Source organism: Aspergillus fijiensis (assembly GCF_003184825.1).
Source record: "Aspergillus fijiensis CBS 313.89 unplaced genomic scaffold BO72scaffold_4, whole genome shotgun sequence".
NCBI classification, from domain to species: Eukaryota; Fungi; Ascomycota; class Eurotiomycetes; order Eurotiales; family Aspergillaceae; genus Aspergillus; species Aspergillus fijiensis.
In genome coordinates, this window is record NW_024468980.1 from 349,704 (window position 1) to 369,081 (window position 19,378).

General features: G+C 54.0%; 8 protein-coding genes across 8 annotated transcripts; 5 read left to right on the forward strand and 3 right to left on the reverse strand.

The window, feature by feature from the left end:
• Positions 1 to 181: 181 nt before the first annotated feature.
• On the reverse strand, positions 182 to 2,715 carry BO72DRAFT_177254 (ferric reductase family protein). The gene is made up of 4 exons (XM_040939445.1): positions 2,115 to 2,715; positions 1,939 to 2,059; positions 1,629 to 1,880; positions 182 to 1,557 (listed from the first exon to the last, which is right to left on the reverse strand). Exons 1-4 carry the CDS (start codon positions 2,476 to 2,478, stop codon positions 315 to 317), a joined length of 1,980 nt encoding a protein of 659 aa, XP_040805748.1. The 5' UTR covers positions 2,479 to 2,715; the 3' UTR covers positions 182 to 314.
• A 319-nt stretch (positions 2,716 to 3,034) lies between these two features.
• Positions 3,035 to 4,174, forward strand: BO72DRAFT_444257 (copper transporter family protein). The gene has a single exon (XM_040943762.1). It carries the CDS (start codon positions 3,163 to 3,165, stop codon positions 3,679 to 3,681), a length of 519 nt encoding a protein of 172 aa, XP_040805749.1. The 5' UTR covers positions 3,035 to 3,162; the 3' UTR covers positions 3,682 to 4,174.
• A 1,607-nt stretch (positions 4,175 to 5,781) lies between these two features.
• crmD (putative copper transporter crmD) lies at positions 5,782 to 6,627 on the forward strand. Its single transcript, XM_040943763.1, has 2 exons — positions 5,782 to 6,270; positions 6,337 to 6,627. Exons 1-2 carry the CDS (start codon positions 5,795 to 5,797, stop codon positions 6,473 to 6,475), a joined length of 615 nt encoding a protein of 204 aa, XP_040805750.1. The 5' UTR covers positions 5,782 to 5,794; the 3' UTR covers positions 6,476 to 6,627.
• A 1,061-nt stretch (positions 6,628 to 7,688) lies between these two features.
• BO72DRAFT_444260 (J domain-containing protein) lies at positions 7,689 to 9,072 on the forward strand. Its single transcript, XM_040943764.1, has one exon. It carries the CDS (start codon positions 7,752 to 7,754, stop codon positions 8,628 to 8,630), a length of 879 nt encoding a protein of 292 aa, XP_040805751.1. The 5' UTR covers positions 7,689 to 7,751; the 3' UTR covers positions 8,631 to 9,072.
• Positions 9,073 to 9,714: 642 nt separating this feature from the next.
• On the reverse strand, positions 9,715 to 11,406 carry BO72DRAFT_474451 (isocyanide synthase family protein; the record flags this gene model as incomplete). Its single annotated transcript, XM_040947265.1, has 3 exons — positions 10,659 to 11,406; positions 9,836 to 10,582; positions 9,715 to 9,756 (listed from the first exon to the last, which is right to left on the reverse strand). Exons 1-3 carry the CDS (start codon positions 11,373 to 11,375, stop codon positions 9,715 to 9,717), a joined length of 1,506 nt encoding a protein of 501 aa, XP_040805752.1. The 5' UTR covers positions 11,376 to 11,406.
• Positions 11,407 to 11,765: 359 nt separating this feature from the next.
• Positions 11,766 to 13,561, forward strand: BO72DRAFT_474452 (cytochrome P450; the record flags this gene model as incomplete). The annotated part of the gene is made up of 4 exons (XM_040947266.1): positions 11,766 to 12,099; positions 12,176 to 12,807; positions 12,900 to 13,385; positions 13,502 to 13,561. 4 exons carry the CDS (start codon positions 11,766 to 11,768, stop codon positions 13,559 to 13,561), a joined length of 1,512 nt encoding a protein of 503 aa, XP_040805753.1.
• A 500-nt stretch (positions 13,562 to 14,061) lies between these two features.
• BO72DRAFT_482919 (MFS transporter) lies at positions 14,062 to 16,357 on the reverse strand. Its single transcript, XM_040947761.1, has 5 exons — positions 15,971 to 16,357; positions 15,743 to 15,912; positions 15,612 to 15,688; positions 15,137 to 15,550; positions 14,062 to 15,066 (listed from the first exon to the last, which is right to left on the reverse strand). Exons 1-5 carry the CDS (start codon positions 16,160 to 16,162, stop codon positions 14,321 to 14,323), a joined length of 1,599 nt encoding a protein of 532 aa, XP_040805754.1. The 5' UTR covers positions 16,163 to 16,357; the 3' UTR covers positions 14,062 to 14,320.
• Positions 16,358 to 16,705: 348 nt separating this feature from the next.
• Positions 16,706 to 18,798, forward strand: BO72DRAFT_444262 (putative bicyclomycin resistance protein). Its single transcript, XM_040943765.1, has 5 exons — positions 16,706 to 17,134; positions 17,191 to 17,385; positions 17,453 to 17,588; positions 17,652 to 18,215; positions 18,285 to 18,798. Exons 1-5 carry the CDS (start codon positions 16,811 to 16,813, stop codon positions 18,584 to 18,586), a joined length of 1,521 nt encoding a protein of 506 aa, XP_040805755.1. The 5' UTR covers positions 16,706 to 16,810; the 3' UTR covers positions 18,587 to 18,798.
• Positions 18,799 to 19,378: the final 580 nt, after the last annotated feature.

The following is a 19,378-nucleotide window of genomic DNA, read 5'->3' on the forward strand; positions in this document are numbered from 1 at the left end:
CTACCAGACGCTTGGCGTCTGAATATGGTAGTGGGTCCCCGCAGTTGATGATTGAGATATCACTGTGCGATCTTGCTCTTTCCCACATCCAGACCACTACCGCTGCAACTAAAAGTCCACCTCTTCCAATGGAACAAGAGGGACAACGTATGCATGGAGGAGGGAGCAGGCTGAGATTGACAGAATCAGCGCTAAAAAAACGGTCGCAAGACGTGACGTGATTGACACTGAGAATTGTTCCTGACGGGATCATTGCGCTCAACTATTGAGCAGCGGACAGCAAAGCAGCCGCTCCGCCCGCTACAGCCTCTGGCTCAATAGCTGAATCCCTCCTGATGCAACCAGATCTCGCGTCCCGGCAGCCCCCCGGCCAGGATTCGCGCTTGAGCACTGGCAACCGCTTGGCTCACATCGTGGGCCATCGAGGCCGGCCCGCAGGACACGACACCAACGCAGCGGCCGGTCCGCGCTGACAGCGGCGGACGCTCGACCTCCGCGCCGACGATATCCACTAGCGGCGGCCTACCCTGGCGAAGCAGAACCGGCAGCGAGACTCCAGCCGTGAGCGCCTCCTTACCACCGACTCCCTCCTCATCCAAGGTCGCGTGCCTCCCGTCCTGCGGCTCTTCCTCCGGACACAGCGAGCGGGGTTGCTTTCCCACCCCTGCAACAATCACAATCATCTTCTGACTACTGTTCTGGTCTGGTGTGATGTGCGTCTCGTGGATGACAATCTTCAGTCCGCCGTTGGCGCCTGAGCTCTGCATTCTGCCCGCGCTCTCCTCCTCCTCCTTCTTCTTCCCCTCGCCTTCACCTGCGCTCCAACCGAGGGGAAGCATGGTGCTGGCCGTCACCAGGGATCGCACGGCAGCACGGTACCACCGGGTGAGCTCGGGGTCGCGGGTGGCGATGACCACGCGCAGCTCGCAGGGGGCATCGGCTTCGAGGTCGTGGACGGCGTGGCAGAGGTAGTGTTCAATGAGTGGGAGGGTGAAGACAGCACCGTCGCCGCCGCCGATGAGGAGGGTGGTGGAGGCGGGGCTGCACAAGCGACGCAGATGGCGGTGTGAGACGCCCCCGTACGGGCCTTCGAGGAGGACCGGGACAGACGACGGGGTGGAGGAGCAGGTCGCGCGGGCCAGCAGGCGCTTGGTGGTCCCTTTGCGGACACGCGCGTAGAAGACGAGCTCTGACCGCTCGAGGTCAAGCGCGTTGGGCAACGAGGTGATTGTGAATGGATGGGCGGTGAAAACATCGGCATCGGGCGTGGCGAAGCGCAGGAAGAGATGCTGGCCAGTGCGCCAGTGCACGCGGGAGGTCGGGATCGTGATCTTCAGTGTCTGGCGCGAGACCGCCTCGATCAAGGCCCGATGGTGCCATCCAAACTCGAAAAAGGTCTTCAGCTGCGAATAGGTCCAGCAGAGGGTGTAGAGCACGGCCGTTGCGATGAAGTAGTCCCACGAGGAGAGGCGGAAGTCGCAGTGGAAGAACAAAAAGATAATGAAGACCAGCGCGGCGACATAGTGGGAGAACCGGAAGAACTCGTAATAACGATTGCTAGAGTGAAGGTTTGTTGTTCAGTGGATGAAGAGGGAGGGGGCAAATATTAGGGTTTGTGCTGTACATACCGAAGCCATGAGATCGAGAGCACGGTAAGCCACGTTTGGGCGAGCAGCGCGACTACACCCGTTACCCAGACGCCTCCATCATTCCACTGATACACGAGGTCTCCTTTCCAGATGTGGTAGATGATGAATGGAAAGGTATGAATTAAAGCCAGCACCCACATGGCCCAGGCAATCCACCCGTGCCATCGATTCAGCTTCTCATGCGGGATCCTCGTCAATGCACTCACTGGGTTGGCCTTCGACCCCAAGACACTTTTATTTGTCTGATCAGCACACGCTTTCCACCTGGAGCACATCAGAACAGACACACTATAAGAAGGGCATGCAGCCGAGAGCCATCCAGCCGGTTCGGGTGGCGATCGGTGGCGAATTACCGAAACCAAGCTCCCTGGTGTTGGGCCAGTAGTAAGGACGAGGACCAAGAGTCATTGCTCAGAATTTGTTAGCAAGACGGTCACAAGTTGAGATTTCAGTGAGAAGTCCTACTAAAGAAAAAGATAAGTCCGACCGCACCCAACAGCAGGCTTCCCAACGAGGGCGTATACCATCCTCCGAGGCGCCATTGCTGGGTGGCTAGGAGACGCACACAGGCGAACAGGCGAGAGAAACACGATCCGCTCTTTCGTCTATGCGCAGGAACCAGAAGACCGAGCAGTTGACCGAGGGTGACAAGAATGATAGCAACGAGAAACAAGGCCACCGTGGGCAGGGCGTAACGGTGATCAGCCTCGTACCAAAACACCCACCAAGAACTTTTGAAGGCGCATTGCTCCGGGGTCAAACTACACGTCCCGGCATCGCGGCTGGAGTGCAGGGCGACGGGCGAGGTCAGCCACGGTATCATAACCATGCTGGATGTGTGATGAAGATACAGAGAGGAAGATAGAATAGGAGAGGCGAAGAGGGAAAGAGTAAGGGGAGGTGTTTAGTAGTAGACAGGATAGAATTGAAGCGAAGTGGTTTTCACTGTCCCTACATTCCTTATGCCTGTGGTAAACAATCGCACTGCATGTATATCCTTTGTAGAAGAATAATGACTCTGTGGCGCCACTGACTTGATAGTAGATTGTAGTATTCTGCATGGAACATGCCACGCGTCAAGACAGGATTTAGTCCTCGGGGTATACTCCCTCACAGCGTTTGTTTACTGAGCCAATTGTCCATTCTAGCCTGAGCCATTCTTTGGCGGGAAATTATACGGAGTACAGTCGGGATATGAGCACATTTGAGGGGATTTTGGGCAGGGCAGTGCGCGGCCTAATGCATTAGCGTCAAACTAGCGTAAGAATTAGCGTCCGAGCCTGGCGAGTCAGTCTGCGCGGGAATGAGAGGATTCGAGATATCGGTGGTCGAAGTTGTCGGCCAATATGTCAAGGCGCAGTCTTCTCCCAATTTATTTGTCTCTCGGCTTGCCCTTTGTCACCTTCTTTCTCCCTTCTATCATCTTATCCGCCTTTCAAATCCCAGCAATCTTTCCCACCTTCGCCCTCCTCATTCCTCCGCGCCCGCGGCGGCATTTTCCTCCAACGCAATGATGGACATGGACATGAGCTCCACCACAACCATGGCAATGGCCATGAGAACCAGCACAGCCACGAGCTCCAGCACAATGAGCATGTCAACCGACTCTTCCTCTTCTATGTCAATGTCCATGACCATGGTCTTCTTCACCTCGACCACCACACCCTTGTACTCCAACGCCTGGACACCCTCCACCACCGGGCAGTACGCGGGAACATGCATCTTTCTGATTGCCCTGGCCGTCATTCTCCGTCTTCTCCTCGCGCTAAAACCGATATTTGAGACACGTCTGTGGAATGACGGGATATCGAGATCCTGCCCCGAGCATGGGCATCGAAGAACCCGCTGGGCCATCAACCCTGCCGCCGGCCGCGCCACGTTGGAGTTGGTGGTCGCCGGCGTGGGTTATCTGCTGATGCTGGCGGTCATGACCATGAATGTAGGATACTTCCTGTCGGTGCTCGCCGGTCTGTGGCTAGGGACATTCGTTCTGGGGGGATGGGCCAGTGATACACTGTATGCTCACCATTGAGATGGACACAAACACACAGGATGAGAGAGACATGGAAGAGAAAACAGAATTGAAACCGCTTCGCATTCCTTGTCACTGCCATGACACGATTAGCAGTATCGCGTAGGAACCAATTCGTGAAGGACACACTATGGCCGGAAAGAATTATTCGACCCCCTCGGTAGGCCGACATAATGCTTTTCCCTGTGCAATTAGAAAATCATCATCATCGCCCTTGCCCTTGGACTCGGGCAGCGATGGTTCCAGACTATCGGATGGCATTGGCCCGTTTATTCGCTTTCTGGGTCGTGTCGCCACCGTCATCATCACGTTGGGCTCTGCAGAGGGTTGCCATTGGAGCACGCAAGGAGCCTGGGTTTGAGATTGAGCGACGACGCGCACAAATTCACACAAGTATCTCTCTACCGGGACAAGTGGTCATGAGTTAGGTCAATACCATGCACACAAAAACAAAGACCGATAAAGATGCATAGAAGAAGATCTGCGCCACCAACCGTTGGGCACAGGTGCCATCACACACCAGAGCTCCCCACATTGGCAATTGGAAGCACCAGCGTGTGGACACTATGTTAACGGACGACCCACTTTGCGCACACGACGCATTGGGCGCTCAAAGTGCTGGCATTTCAGTACGCGGTGGCCACGAATGCAGATCCGACTGTGACCATTTGCCAAACCCATGGGTCAGTACTGGGAATTTAACGATGACTTAGGGGATGTTGTGCCTTGGAATCAACTGACACACTTAAACAGCATGCGAGTGACCAAAGATGGAGCCTTCCTACCATGCCCAGCGTATCCCCCCTTTATCCACCGCCATGGTATCGAGGGCTGTCTGGATCGCTCGGTTCTTAGCTGAATTTCACGGAAATGTCCGTCCAGGTGGTCAGAGCACAGGGTCAGGAGGGAAATGGTTCGTTAAGCCTGGGGAAATCCTCCACACCATGCCTAGGACCTGCCAAAAGTGCCATGGCGGGGATTTATCTTCCCTCGATAGCCGCGGGCAAGATACTATCCTGGTATTTAAATTGCGCAAATATGCGCGTCAGCTAGGGCGGATGGTGTACACAAGCTGGAAAATGTGCTACTACAGCCGCATTTGTGGCGGTGAAACATAGATTTACGCACTGTACGTTGGTTGCGTTGACGATCACTGCATTTTCTCAGGAGGGCTTGAGCTGCCAACTTCTGCTCTGGGTTAGCGTGTCCCGCACGAGCAGGATGGGAGGAATTTGCCCGAGTAAAAATGAGCATATTATCAGTTCAGCTAATGTGGGCCTTTTTTCTAATCTCTGTTCCCTTTTTTTTTTTGACCAGACTACTCGCTACTTCCAACACTCCACCCAACCGGATCCATTTCCAACCTTGCTGACAATTATGGTCTGATTGTGTAGGAGATGGAGCTATCGGTCATAGTATGATAATAGCAAAGCTCACCACATATCCAGTACGCTCCATCGCAGCAATCACAAGGTTGACAATAGCGGACAATTCACCATCTCCCCAATTTTGGCAACACAAGCAGTGCTTGATGTGTCATCTGCCAGTGCGACTTTGATTACTTTTCGTCACCACTCTGCGAGACGCATTTTGCATTTACCAAATACTTCTATGCCTGCGGCAAAATCGCCTGTTCGCGTCCAATATAGGCAAGGATAGGTGACTTTTATTTGGATCAGCTGAATATCTATTGTGAGCTCGCATACGAGCTAATGGTACAGTGGTTACTTGCGGAGAGAAGACAGGGATGCATAGCATAAATATTGCTTTATTTCGTAGAAGAGATATCTACTTGATTGGTTGGAGGCACCGAGGCTATGTACTTGGATTACAATCAGACATATCCCTGTCTTTTGTCTGAGATTTGCTCTCGCCGAGTGTAAGGGACTTCATTCAGTGGGATTGTGCATGCGAGTGAGCGCATTTGAGCGGAAATCGGAACAAGGTTTCTTTCTGCCCGTGCGAAAAGGAGAAGCGGACCGGCCGAGCTGGTCCCGGGGTCTACGGGGGGGCACATGTCGAGCTGACAGGTCATACTGGAATTATGTAGGCTCTTGTACAAAAACCTGGCCTTCTGGATAGTCAAACCACTGAGCTTCTAGCGAGAAGCAAGATGGCTCCAAGTGTGACCATGAATGTCTCCGAGTCCGAACATCATGAGGGAATGGCCATGTCGGCCATATTCCGCGGTGGCACGCAGATCACGCTGTTTTCGTCTGCTCTCTCCACCCAGTCTGTGGGCGCTTATCTGGCTGCCCTGGTAGCGCTATGTCTTCTTGCATGGTTCAACCGCTTCCTCGCTGCCCTTCGCTACCAGATTGAGGCCACACAACCCCTCAGTTCTGGTTCCAGTCGCTTCCCACTGCAGTCGTTTCCAACCGCGGAAGAATGGGACCATGGCAGCGCCAATTCGGCTCCAAGTGCAGGCCTTATTCCAGGCCATGAGAAATCCCATGAGAGCAACGACCAGCTGTTCCCTCGCCTTGCTTGCCCCTTCCCCACATGGGCTGCGTCGAGACCGTGGCGCTGGCGCATCGATGGCCTAAACACACTCCTCGAAGGGATTCGGTCCTTAACTGGCTATCTGCTGTAAGTGTTGTTGATACTTATGATGAAAGTCTGGTCGTTAATCACCGTGGTCCGACGCATATCCAGAATGTTAGCCGTCATGACCTTCAACCTCGGGGTTCTGGCCGCGATTGTGGCAGGGGTCATGGTCGGGGAGCTCACTCTCGGTCGTTTCTCTCATTCGGCTCAGTCGGCATGGCAGGATGGGGCCTGCCATGATGATTAGCATTTTACATATTTCCGCCGGCAAATCTCTGTATAGCTTTGTCTTTGATCTTGATTTTCTTCTCGAGCTACTTGCACATTGTCTCGGGATGTTGACTATGGAAGCTTAGATAAATACAAGGTTTCCCCTTTCTTTTTGTTTCCCCCTCTGTCTCTGCCCTTGAACGACCTCTAAGACTTTCTTTTCTCACGCTCGCCGCACCATGAACGGCTCATGCTCAAGAACCTAGAGGCCAGAACAGTCCCACGATAAGTACTTCGGAATACCTTGGACAAGCTCTGATCATGACCTTACCGGTGGTTTGGGGTGAAGAACGCGGCCTTTTGCCATGTCCATGGCGACCGTGCCAGTGGAAGCCGCGGGACAGGGTTGGGCTCGAAGCTGAAGGTGCTTGTTCGGGGGGGCAATTTCGCTTTCGCGGTGGCTTTGGTCGTGATAGTGCTTAACATCAGAAAATTACAATGCCTCAAGCTACTTATCTTGCTTGTATGATCAGTGATCTTAGTAAATGAAGAGGTCGGATCAGATCGTGTGACAGGATATAGAAGTTTATGGTTGGAATGGAAAGAGTACGCCATAGGGGCCTATTTAAGCTTATTAGGAACCTAGTCTTCTGTTGGTGTGAAAATAAGTGCAATCCAACGGGTCCGCCCTGATCTGTCCAGCCTCTCATGGACACGGGGCAGGAAAATTGATTACGAATGCAATGGGACAAACAACGTGAGAACAGCTAGTGAACATACCGTTAAAGCATTCTGTATACTGTATGAAGTGTGATCAGATCGTGTATGTAGCCTGAAACGTCAAGCATGTACAGGAATGGAACAGATGTGGACATGTTGAATGCAGCACTAGATAGATTTTCCCCGCGTGCATACCCGCTCAAATCCCCTCAATCCCCTTTTCTTTCAATTTCGGTATGAATGCCACACAGTCGCGTCTGCCGCCGGTAATCTTTTGCTTTTCGGTCCACTGTATCTCCGATAATCAATTCTGGAGAGCGCGGAGTGACTAGCAAAAGGGTCAGACATCGGATGCGACGCCCACTGCAGTACCTCGTGGACGAGTGAATTTCTCGAGGTTGACGTGGATATGACCCAAGAGAGCCTGACCGGCGGGATCCCCTCACTCTGTCTGACCAGGGGTGTGTTTTAAGAGACTGCCATTCCGGGCACGAGGGTCATCTAATGGGACAGGACTCCCCCCGTGCGCTCGTGCTTTCTCCCCCATCTCACCCCTTTTATTCTCGCACTCTCCTTTCTGCAGAACCTTCCCCATGGACATGCGTAAGATCGCCTTAAGCCCAACGGTCTCTCTGGGAGGCTACTTCACCTCGTCCAGCACCCAAAGACGATCCTTTGCCTTGGCCTCCATGCAGAGCGTGCACGGGAGATCCGACTCCAGCAACAACTCTGCCTCCCCGCTGTGGCCGTCCACGGCCGACGATCTGACCCCGTACCGCATCCTTGGGCTACAGCCCGGCGAACCGTATCGCAAGAGCGCCTTCTACGAGCGGGCCAAGCTCTACCACCCCGACCGACACAGGGCCGTACCGTCCGGGCTGGCCCCGGCCATTCGGGCCTCGCGGTACCGAATGGTCGTCGCCGCTCACGAACTGCTCTCGGATCCGCACAAGCGGGAGGCCTACGACCGTTCAGGCGTGGGGTGGAAGTGGGGAGTAACCGCCGCTCCGCAGACGACCGCTGGTGGTGCTCGACGGACGTACACGTACACGTACGCGTCTCAGCGCCCTTCTGGGCCGGGGCCTGGTCCTGCCGGTGTCGGTGCCGGTGCTAGTGCTGATGCAAGTGACTACAGCAATGCGACAACTGCCGCCGACAGAAACCCCCCCGCGCTGCGATTCTTCCGCACGCGCTCCGGCCTGCTCCTCGTGGTCGTCATTCTCGTCTTCTTCCAGAGCTGTCTATTTATTGTTCAGTACAATAAGGCGCAGCTCCGCGCATGTCAAGTCCACCGGCATTGCCAGCGCTTGCTGGAGCGCCGCCGTACCCGCGCGGGTAACCTGGCTGCCCTGCCGGCCGCCCAGCTCGAGCGCTTTCTCCTCAATCGTGATCCCAGCGGTATGGGGCTGACGGGGGTTGAAAGGTATGTCTATCGGGATGTGCTGCCTACTTGCGCGCATGGTCCTGTGTAGGCCTGGGTCTGAGCGGTGAGGTAAGATGCCTCGGAATGAGGTCCGTGATCTATAATGCTTTGCAGGCAGCGAGAGGGGAATTGCACGGCCCGGGCGAGGGGATGGTAACTGCAGGTCAGAGACGAATACATTCCGATACGAAGTTTGAATGTGGCGAGAGCCGCTGAGATGATCTCTCAAAGTATTCGGTCGGCGTGGCTGATCTCATCTGGCTGCGTGATATTTAGCGCGTCTTTCCTGCACTGTCGTTTTAGCATGGGGCAATCATTTATAAGACCCACCACGGTGTAGAGAGATCGCTCCATGTAGCCCCTTCCAGGTTACCTAGTCAAAAGGCTTGACAGGCCGTCTGAGAGTTGATGGTGGTGATCTGAGGCAATTAGCTAGTGAACCACACAATCATCCTGTACCTATCATTAGAGCGAGCGACAAAGCCATGTCAGTGGTTATGGTCTTGGGAGCTAAACAGCAAACCGAGGTCTTATATCCACCGGCCTTTCGCATCACTATATTCCGTCTTAATCTCGTGCAGTAGCTCATTAGTTCCTGGTTGGTCTCGCTTCGCGACTTGCATGCAACGATCCTGCAATCGTAATGACCGAATGCAATTCACAAAAGATTCTCAGATCATTGGGCTGTCAAAAGATAGCCAGAAACTGTGAATAGGGAAGGGAGTAACGCGGCATCCATAGGTCAGACACGGTGAGTGACTGTATGCAAAATAAACAAAAACCCGAAGGTGTCAAGTATAACACCAAGCCATCCGACCAGAATCAAGCACAAATCTCAAACTCAAAGCATTGCAATCATAATTTATGTACAGGGGAAAGGTAGTGCTTAGTTATCTACGCGCACCATCAAATAAGCCCGGCGGTGACCTTTATTCCCCATAGATGCAGAAGAGGGTCAGTGAGGATCCAAAGCTCCTCCCGAGGAATCCATGTAGCGCAGATTATGTTATGTCAATCGATGAGTTCTCAGGAAACCCCAGTAGCTTTGCGCTGAAAGTCAAGGAACCGCCGCAGCCTGCGCAGATATGTCCACCCCCACCAAATGCTGCTTCGCGGCTCCGTTGTCGCTGTCTTCATGCCTGCCACCGAGGGAACGATGCCGAAAGTATCAGTTGCTGGGGAGATCGGAGAGTCTAGGCCTATCACTACGGGCTCAATTGCTGACTTCGTCATCGTTGTCGAGGCGCCGCGAACCACCAGGTCCTCCTCCACCCAGCTGAGCGCAAAGTAACCCCCGCGACCCGCCGCCACATCGGCCGCCACCCAATCCCCGCGCACCTGACCGCTAGCCAGGGCATCCCGGACGAGCTTGGCTTTCGCCACACAGACAACCTGGTGTCCCGCGAACTGCAATACGCAGTTATGCCAGGGGGTGGGGATGTGGAGTTGGTGCGGCGAGGCCTCGTCGACAAAGCTCCCGAGGCCGTCGGCGAGCTTGTGTACGCGGCGGATGAGGCGGGTCGTGGCTCGGTCAAAAAGGCAGATCCCAAATTTTGGCCCGCGGTTGGCGTGGGCGTGAATGGACAATCGCAGAAAATGCGGCAGAAAAAGCTCCGTTAGGTTTGAGTACGCCTGGTTGCGCAGAACCATCTCGAAGGCCAGCTTCTCGGCCAACCTTTTGCGCTGCGAGCGAGAGAGCCCCCGCGCCACCGCGTGCTCCTCCAAGTCTTCGAGCATGAAGCGTGCAAACCCCCTGTAGAGCGCCAGCACGTCTTTTTTCTGCATCAGGATCTGGTTGCGGAGGCCGTCCGGGTTGGAGCCGCACATGTGCAGCAACATCTGTCGACAGAGTTCAGATTCACCTGTCAGATCGGTGGGAATGTGGTGCTGCAAGGCTGGGAGGGGGAGGCCGTTGCCCGTCTGCCCGCCTTCGAGGAGGTCGGGCAGCGATAAGAAGCTGATGCGTTGGCAGTTGCTGTCGTCGATGGCGCGGTTCAGGTTCTGCAGTTGCGCGCCGTACTGGTCCACCTGGGTGTCATCGACGCCGACTAGGGGTATAGAAATTTGTGTTCAGTACGTGTGACTGGAAAAAGACACAGCTTGGGGTGAACGACTCACTGCAGTCGCTGAAGACATGTCCGTCACTGATGATGCAGAGATATGCCCCAGGGACGTAGATCTCCTGCATACGACCCAGTACCTCGTGTAGCCGCCGCAACGCCAGCTCCTCTCCCCGATCCGGACCCACGCCGCCCACCTTGTTGAGATTCGACGACTTGCAGGGGAAAGCAGGCAGACACATCACAACTGGAAGCTCTCGGGATGTGAAAAATGATATGGTCTCGCGCATGGCGACCCTACCAACCGCGTCCCACTGCGAACCGGGGGGCTGAAATAGCAGGTCTTGTTCAAACACTTCGACCAGGCGATCCGCAAGAAGCTTCCCATTGCAGCAGACCGGCTTCGTCAGCTCGTCGCCATACCGACTCAGGTGGTTGAGCAGTAATCGAGCAAAGACTTCGTCCGACTTGCGATCTGCGGAGAGGTCGCGTACTACCACGCCGAACACCCCCTGTGGCTGCTGCAGCTCATAGACAGAGATGTGTACTCCATCCTCCCACCTGTAAGAGAACACATGCCACAAGCTTGGCTCCTGCGTCGCGAAGACGGGTTGTAACTTGAACCACGCCTCTTGCAAGCGGACGTTATCATAGCCGAACGATTGGATAAGGTTGCCTTCGCCAGTACGAATATAACTGGCAAATGCCCGTGTATAAAAAGAATGACTGTCCATTGGGACGGAGGTGGATAGCAGACGATAAGAGAAGATAATTGGGGCTGTAAGTATTGGAGAAGACGACAGGGGGTACAAGCAGATCTAAACGCACGCTCGAAAAGGGGCTTCACAAGGGTCTAGTTGCACGGAAAGGCTCGGCGAACTATATACTCTCTCATGCATGCAGTCTCTACTGACACTCTTGTCAAAAGGAATAATATACGACCACCGATTCGAGACTGTTGGACGCCGGCTTGGGAGCCTCGGCAAGGTGTCCACTCGGCCATGTCTCGCTAAAACAAGGTCTATAAAGAGGAGCCAGGATTCGGAGATGGAAGAAGTCACCCAGTCCAACCGAGCGCATATCTCACCCCGACCTTGGCCAGAGAGTGTCTGCATGTCGACGCGATGCTTCCATACCTTCTTGGGCTCCTTGGACTTCTGCTAACACTCTATTACAGCTTTCTCGCCCCTCCGCAGCAGCCTTATGGTGTGCCCGCGGTTCCATTCTGGGTAAGCCTACTCCCTTTGATCAAGGATGTCGACCAGGAGGAAGTCTTTCTGCACTACATCGCCCCTCTCCTTCGCGAGAAGGGAGCCGTCAAGGTTTTTTTCGCCGGCCAATGGAACGTACTCGTGCAGCGACCATCGCTCGTTGCGGAGATATTCAAGCGAGAGGATATCTACCACAAGAGTGGCAACCAGAAAAAAATTCCACACAGTGTCTTGGCCGAGTTCTTAGGTGAGTTTGGTCTCGGGTCCTTGGTCCCTTGGCTTGCTTTCCGTCTGCCGCCTTAATCATGCGCAGTATTGAGCAGATTTGTCTTACACAGGATCAAACATCATCTCCGCGCATGGCGAGGAGTGGCGGCGATATCGCGGAGTGGTGCAACCCGGCCTATTGCCCAATGCATTTGCGGTCGAACCACTGGTGGAACATACCCAGCAGCTCTGCGAATGGCTGCTTCACCTACAGAGTGCACAAGGGTCACATGGAGTTGTCGTGCAGGAGGTCCTGCAGCGGTACTCAAGTGCTAATCTTCTGCATTGCGTGCTGGGCCAGCCAGATGTTGCGCGAACCATGATGGGGGACCAGCCTGCGCCGCCCCTCTACGAGCTGCAGCTTACCCTCAAACAGTACCTATTCCGGCCTCTGTTCATGAGTTTTCCCGTGCTGGATCAGTTGAGTGCGCTCATCCCTTCTCGAATACGGGCCCGCCAGCTAGTGCGCAGCTTCGCCGCCGCGCTGCAGTCCACGATCCTGCGGGACCGCGCTGACCACCAGCACCAGCTCGATGGCAACCTCGGTAGTCGTCTGGCGCAGGCCTGGCGCGAGGAAAATTTGTCGGACAAGGAGTTCCGCGATAACCTGATGGTTCTGTATGTGGCAGGACAGGAAAACCCGCAGTTACTGATGATTTCGACCCTGTACCTGCTGGCCCAACATCCGGTAAGCCGCCTCCCACACTCAGGTCCGAAGCCCCGAGACGAGGCTTGATGTATACTATCATTCGTTATTTTAACATAGGCTATCGCACACAGGATGTTCAGTCGCGCCTCCGCGACGAAATCCGCTCCTCTGGCCTGACAACAATCTCAGCAACGCATCAAGACTGGACCCGACTTCCCTATTTGACGGCCATCATCCTCGAATCCCTGCGCCTCTTCCCACCAATCTCACAACTGATCAACCGACGAGTGGCCCAAACTACCCAGCTCGGCCACGAAATTGAGCTCCCCGAGGGCATGTATGTAGGGTATCACAGCTACGCGACCAATCGCGACGAGGAAGCGTGGGGCTCCTCGGCCCACGAGTTCCAGCCGACTCGCTGGGGTACGACCGACCAGGAAATTATGCGGACGTACCGTCGGGCCAAAGCGAGGGCTAACTTCATTTCATTTCATGGTGGGGCGCGTGCCTGTCTCGGCGAGAAATTCGCCATGCTCCAGATGCGCATCCTGCTTGTGGGATTGCTTGATAAGCTGATCTGGAGATTGGATGAGAGCTGGGTCCCCAGGATGGTGCCTGTAAGAATCGTTTCCTCCTTTTCGTATGTTCGTTGTTTAGACGAAGATGTCCTTTCCAGGGTGATTTCTTCTTAGCCGATATGTTGATTTGGCTAACATATGGGGGTACGACTCAGGCGGGACCTCTACACCCTCGCGGCTTGCGACTCGTGTTCAGTCGGTATAATCAGGAGTGAGCGTGAGGCATTTCTGGATTAGGGTAAGACATGAGGGACAATCAAAGCGCAGTTTTCCCTGTCCGTTAAACACGAAGTGAATATTGGGTGGCGGGTGGGGGTGGAGAGGGGGTACAATTGACGGTATTGGTACTACTTTGAGCATGATATGACTCTGGCTGCACAAACCCCCGTTGACTGGCGTTTTCCTTGAGAGCTTGACAGGCTTTTACTTCGAGCCACACCTTTTGCTGATAGTGGCTTGGCATTCGTTTATTTGGACAAATATCGCCGAGTTTGGCTTATGAGTGCGCTACTATGTAGTAGCTGTTTACTGTAGCTTAGTTCTGGGCACCTTGGTAGACTACGGAGTGCTTCGCGGAGGACTAGTGCTTACTCTCTACGCTGTCACCTCATTCTGTCGTGACTTGTTTTTTTTTTTTTTTTTTTTTTTAGATTCGGTCTACTCTTTTTTCTGATTTGACGGACTGTCGAAGTGAAAGCCCCCAAATAGTGGTAGTGACAATTCATTTTGACCGAACCATCCCATGCGGATTTTGGAGAGTTGCATCAGACGAAGACTCTGTATGTCCGGCATTAGGAGTCTATCCTAGCCATAATCGGTAATCCTCACCCGTGGAATTGCAATCATGCCATCTAATTCCTCTGTCATACAGCAAAATGGCATCCAGCCTCGACACCTCCTAGCCGCGTTAGACCGATTTCTGAACCATTGAGTCTTACAGAGCCACAATCCAAAGCTCCTACCTCTGGTTCCACTTAAAGTTCCAGTGGTATCCTCGCCTGATCGATTCCCTTGCGCATATCAACGGAGTAGTAGAACCCCAGCGCCACCAGCATGAGCAACAAATTAGGGATCATCGGAAATCGCAGATTATGCGTGCGGTTTTGGATCACCCCCATCACCAGCGGGTTGATCCACCCCGTAGCCAAATCGAGGGTAATTTCCAACCCAAAGAACTGGGCCTCAGCGTTGCGCGGGATTAGCGAGGAATAGATGGCCCGGTTGTAGGCGCGCAGGGCGCTGCTGGTCGACATAAAGAGCACCTGCTCGACCCAGAACTCGGCGCCGTGCTTGTAGCCAATGGTGACGTGCGGGCTCATCCCGATGCACCCCCACAACACGCACAGAATATTGATGACCAGCAGGGTGTACGCCCAGGCTTTCACAGGTAGGCGCACCCGCGGGTACAGGAACATAAAGCTCAGACTCCCCACACACGCCAGGATCACGCTCATGAATGACCAAACTGAGTACACCCCGGAGCTGCGCGAAATGCCGGTCACTTGGAGAAAGAGTGAGCCGATGATGGAAAGGTGGTTGCTGTATCCCGTGTTCCATAGAACCCAGCCAATACACAGCTTGAAGGCTTCCGAGTAGCGTAGAGCGTGTCGGATGAGGCGCACCCAGTTGCGGATGGGAAGGGTCAGGGCGTCGCGCGGCCGCTCCAACTTCTTGCCTTGCACATTGGGAAGGAGCCAGTGGCCGAGGATGGCAAAGAGAACTAGATGGGGGGTTGGTTAGAGGTTGGCGATTGCGTGGGGAAGGAAGGGGAGGGAGCGAGCAATGCTTACTTGTCATGCATCCCGCAATTGTGATCGCGAGAAGGTAGTTGAAGTAGCCCACGGCCACATAGGAGCCTCGACCATAGACGAGGATGATGCCGATAATTAGCGCCGCCAGAGCCCCGACGTTGCTCGAGACCAGCGCCAGCACACTGACCGACACACCCTTCTGCCAGATCCGGCCTTCGGTGCTGTTGTCACTGCGTCCCACCACCGAGGTCCGGAACCAGCCCGTAGAGCGCATGAAGATCGGAATGTAGGAGCCTTCTATGACGGTGTAAATGCCCTGCACAGTGGTGAGAGCGCAGTACAGGACCGACAGTGCCGTCAGATGGCTGTAGCTTTGCCCGGTGAGCCCCGCGAAGGGGAGGGCCAGGATGCCAAACAGGAAGATGGAGGTCATCATCATGGTTTTGCGGTAGTCTTAGCCTCTTCATTAGCCTGTAATCCAGTAGTGGCGTGCTTCATTGCAACAGGTACATACCGCAATAATCCGCAATCCCAGCGGTGATGATCGCCAACACGCCTTCGGTGGCACGGCTGATCGCACGGAGGTACAGTCTGTCATATCACTCAGCGACGGGTGTGCAGAGAAATTCCAGGAGACAGTCTTACGTATAGCTCGCATAGTCAATCTCGCCGGCGCCGAACTTAACCACGCAGTTGATATTCGTGCCGCGTCGGGGACACGGCTTGTTGGTCCCTGCTTGGTGCCCTAGGACGTTAGCCGCGGAGAGAATAGCCGCCGACGCATACGTCGACGACATTCCCGATACTGGCCCAGTCTATTCAAATTCAATGATAAGCGTCGCAGCCAGAGGGACTTGACAGGCCTGGTCCTACCGAGAAGCAGAGCACGAGAAAACCCCACAGCGCGCGTTTGGAGTTGAAAACCCCGTCGCTGGCCGATTGCTGCTCGCGAGCTTCGACATCTCCCTCCACGGCGATTTGGGTGGCCAGAACCCTTTTGCCACTGTCATGATCATGAGGACCGGACACATAGTGCTCGAGCGACCCGCGGTTATGCACAGACATAATGGCAGGTTAATAGCCAAGGTGCAGCAAGTGATGTTGAGAAAAAAGAAATCAGGTCGCAATAAACCCTCGAGTCAAGACAAATCCTGGGGTTGATATACTGCCATAGACGGGATTTTGCCGACTAGCTCATGCAATTGAGAGAAACATTATCCCTGCTATTAGCCACCAATTGTTGCGCCAAGTCCATGGTCTTCACCACTACGACATGTCCGCATGAGGTGGCCAATATGTGTCGCGGGGTAGCCAGCCATCACATCTATCTAGCCTCTCGCGCAATCATGAGCTGATTTTACCATTCGTGTTTTTGGCTGCGAGCCACTAGTTGAGCAAATTTGCGCGGTTTAAAATCACGAGGGACATATGGCGCTCCGATCCTGCAGCTGCCCCACTCAGCCTGGGCTAACCTCGCCAAAGTCCGGAATTGTGACGCTCGCTCCCTCAATATATCCATACCTCATGGGGGGGTGATGATCAAAGAGGCTGACTGTCATCTGGGCGGTGCTTGAGAAAAATTATTAGAAGACATTCTCCGGCCATGGGCCCCGGCATAGGGCAGAAATTGAGTCAACTCAAGCAATTTTTGGGCTAGGCAAGAGAGTAGCCCCCCTTTCACCTTCCCCTTGGACCACCTTCGACCAGACCATCATGTCGGACGAAAAGCAACACCAACAAGAAGAGGTGCAGATCGCATCTCAACCGCAATTGCCGGCTCCCCTAGACCCTGTCCCTGCAAGCGCCCAGGAGAATAGCCCAGTAGCCGAGATCCGACCGCACACCTCTGCGTACACCGTCCTGTCGCCACAGCGCCAACGCCTGATTCTCACCTTGGTCACTATTGCAGGGTTCCTCGGGCCTTTTGCGGGCAACATCTATCTCCCGGCCTTACCGGTCCTTGAAGATGCCTTTCATGTGACCGCAACCGAGATCAATGTGACGGTGACCGTATTTATGGTGGTGTTTGCCTTCGGGGTGCGTCACAAATCTCCTTTGTCGTACATCGATGCACCTACTAATCCACCAACCAGCCCCTCTTCTGGTCCAGCTTCGCCGACCGTGGGGGCAGACGGCCGCTCTACCTGTCTTCACTCCTGGTCTACATTGCGGCTAACATCTTGCTGGCCGTGATCCCGGCCAACTATGGAGCTCTCATCGTTCTGCGCATCGTTCAGGCGTTTGGATCAGCCGCGGTGGTCTCACTGGGCGCAGGAACAGTCGCAGATGTAAGTAATTATTTCCGGTAGAGCAAATCTGGTCCACTGACTAATATATCTCCTTTTCCTACAACAGATCACCGAGCCTAAAAAGCGCGGACGGGCGATGTCGTACTTTCTCTTCGGCCCGCAATGTGGGCCAATCTTCGGACCCTTGATCGGCGGCGCCATAGCGGGGAATACCTCGTGGAGATGGATCTTTGGGTTCCTGGGTATGGCCTCACGGCACCATGTGCTTGTATAGCAGACTACTAATACCATACCTCTTTCTACAGCCATCTCCGGCGCGGTCTTGTGGCTGGCCCTACTCTTCTTCCTCCCTGAAACCCTACGAGCCCGCGTCGGCAACGGCGGCCTCTACGCTGACAAAAGTTGGCTCCTTTGGCCGCCGCGCTGGATATCTCCGGAAGCAGAGGAGAGCGCACGGGGCCTCTTGCCACCGAAGCCCACTCTGCACGGCTACTGGAGACTGTTCTCCTACCCCCCGATCGGCATCGCATGCGTCAACACAGCGCTGCTCTACTCCTCCTACTTCTGTATTGCCATCCAGCTGCCCTCCGCTCTGGAGGGCGTCTACGGCTGGTCCACCAGCGCCGTCGGCGCGGGCTATGTCGTTGTCGGCGTCGCCATGATCATCGGCTCCATGGCCGGCGGTCGCTTCTCCGACTGGCAGCGCACGCGTCTCGAGCAGAAGTTGGGTGCCCAGCGCGTCACGCCCGAGATGCGTCTTGATGACCAGATCTGGGGGCTCGGAGTCGCTTCAGTCGGGCTGATTTGTTTCGGCTTCTTCGTGCGCTACTCCATTCATCCGGCGGCAACTCTGATTGCGACTTTCCTAGGTATGTGGAGATGCCCGGGCCCGAGACGTCTTGCACATCAGTTTGTTATGCTAATACCACATACCGTAGTTGGATTCGGCATGTCGTGGATGTTCGTCGCCTCCAACAGCTTCCTTACGTTTTGCGTGGCTCAGCAGGCCGCGGGGGCGTTCGCGTTGGGTAACATGCTGCGCAGTCCCGGCGCGGCGGTCGCGGCGGTGGTGGTGGGCCCGCTCGTCCAGCGAATGGGCTGGGGTTACTGTTTCCTGGGACTGGCTTTGTTGGACCTCTTGGCTGTTGGGTCGATGCTCGTCGTGCTGCGGACGCAGTCGCCGCGGTGGCGGCGGGAGAGGAATGCGAGGAATGCGAAGACACAGAGGCCAGGCCAGTAGACTATCGCCGGGGGAGGGAGTTGCCATTAATGGGTATCCTAGACAGTCCTGGATCCCAGTCGGAACACTGGCTTATACCCCTGTGATTATGATATTTTTTTTGTTTGGAAAAGTTGAACGGGAAGGTCGGATACCTATATAAAAAGGTTGCGAATTACTCTTAGACATCTGTTTCTTACCTTGCAGCTATACCTTCCCTGCAAACGAGGAGCCTTAATTGAATGTTTTTGGATAAATTGTCCAGGCCCTTGATCAGACCTCCCGTCACTCTTGCTCAACTTCGTAAGAGTGGTAGGCAGTTTTACCCACCTTAACAAAGCATATTATGGAAGGAGAAACGTAGATCTGTGTATTGAGTATATTTATGGCTATGTGACCTTTTTTCCGAGAAGTAGTGGGATCCGAGGTTATATAACCTCAGATCTGTTATATTCTTCATAGACAAGAAGATTACTCCTGAGTTATATATAAAACTGCTTATATTCTTAAGACAGAAAGTAAATAAAGTATAGATATAGATGTGATATAAGATTTATTATACTAAGCTATTTAATGAAATAAGAATAAATGAGATTTAATCAGCTTAATAAACCTGTCGGCTGCTTGGTTAACTATATTAATATAAATAGTAGAGTGGCTAACAGCCAGATCAGATCAGGTCAATTAGAATTTTTTTTACCTAACCGCCAGGTTATAATTAGATTAATGATTTTTTATATCTAACTGCAGTACAGCTAAAAATTGGATAATTCAAATATTTTAATGTCAATGATGGTGGTGGTCCAGTGTTCC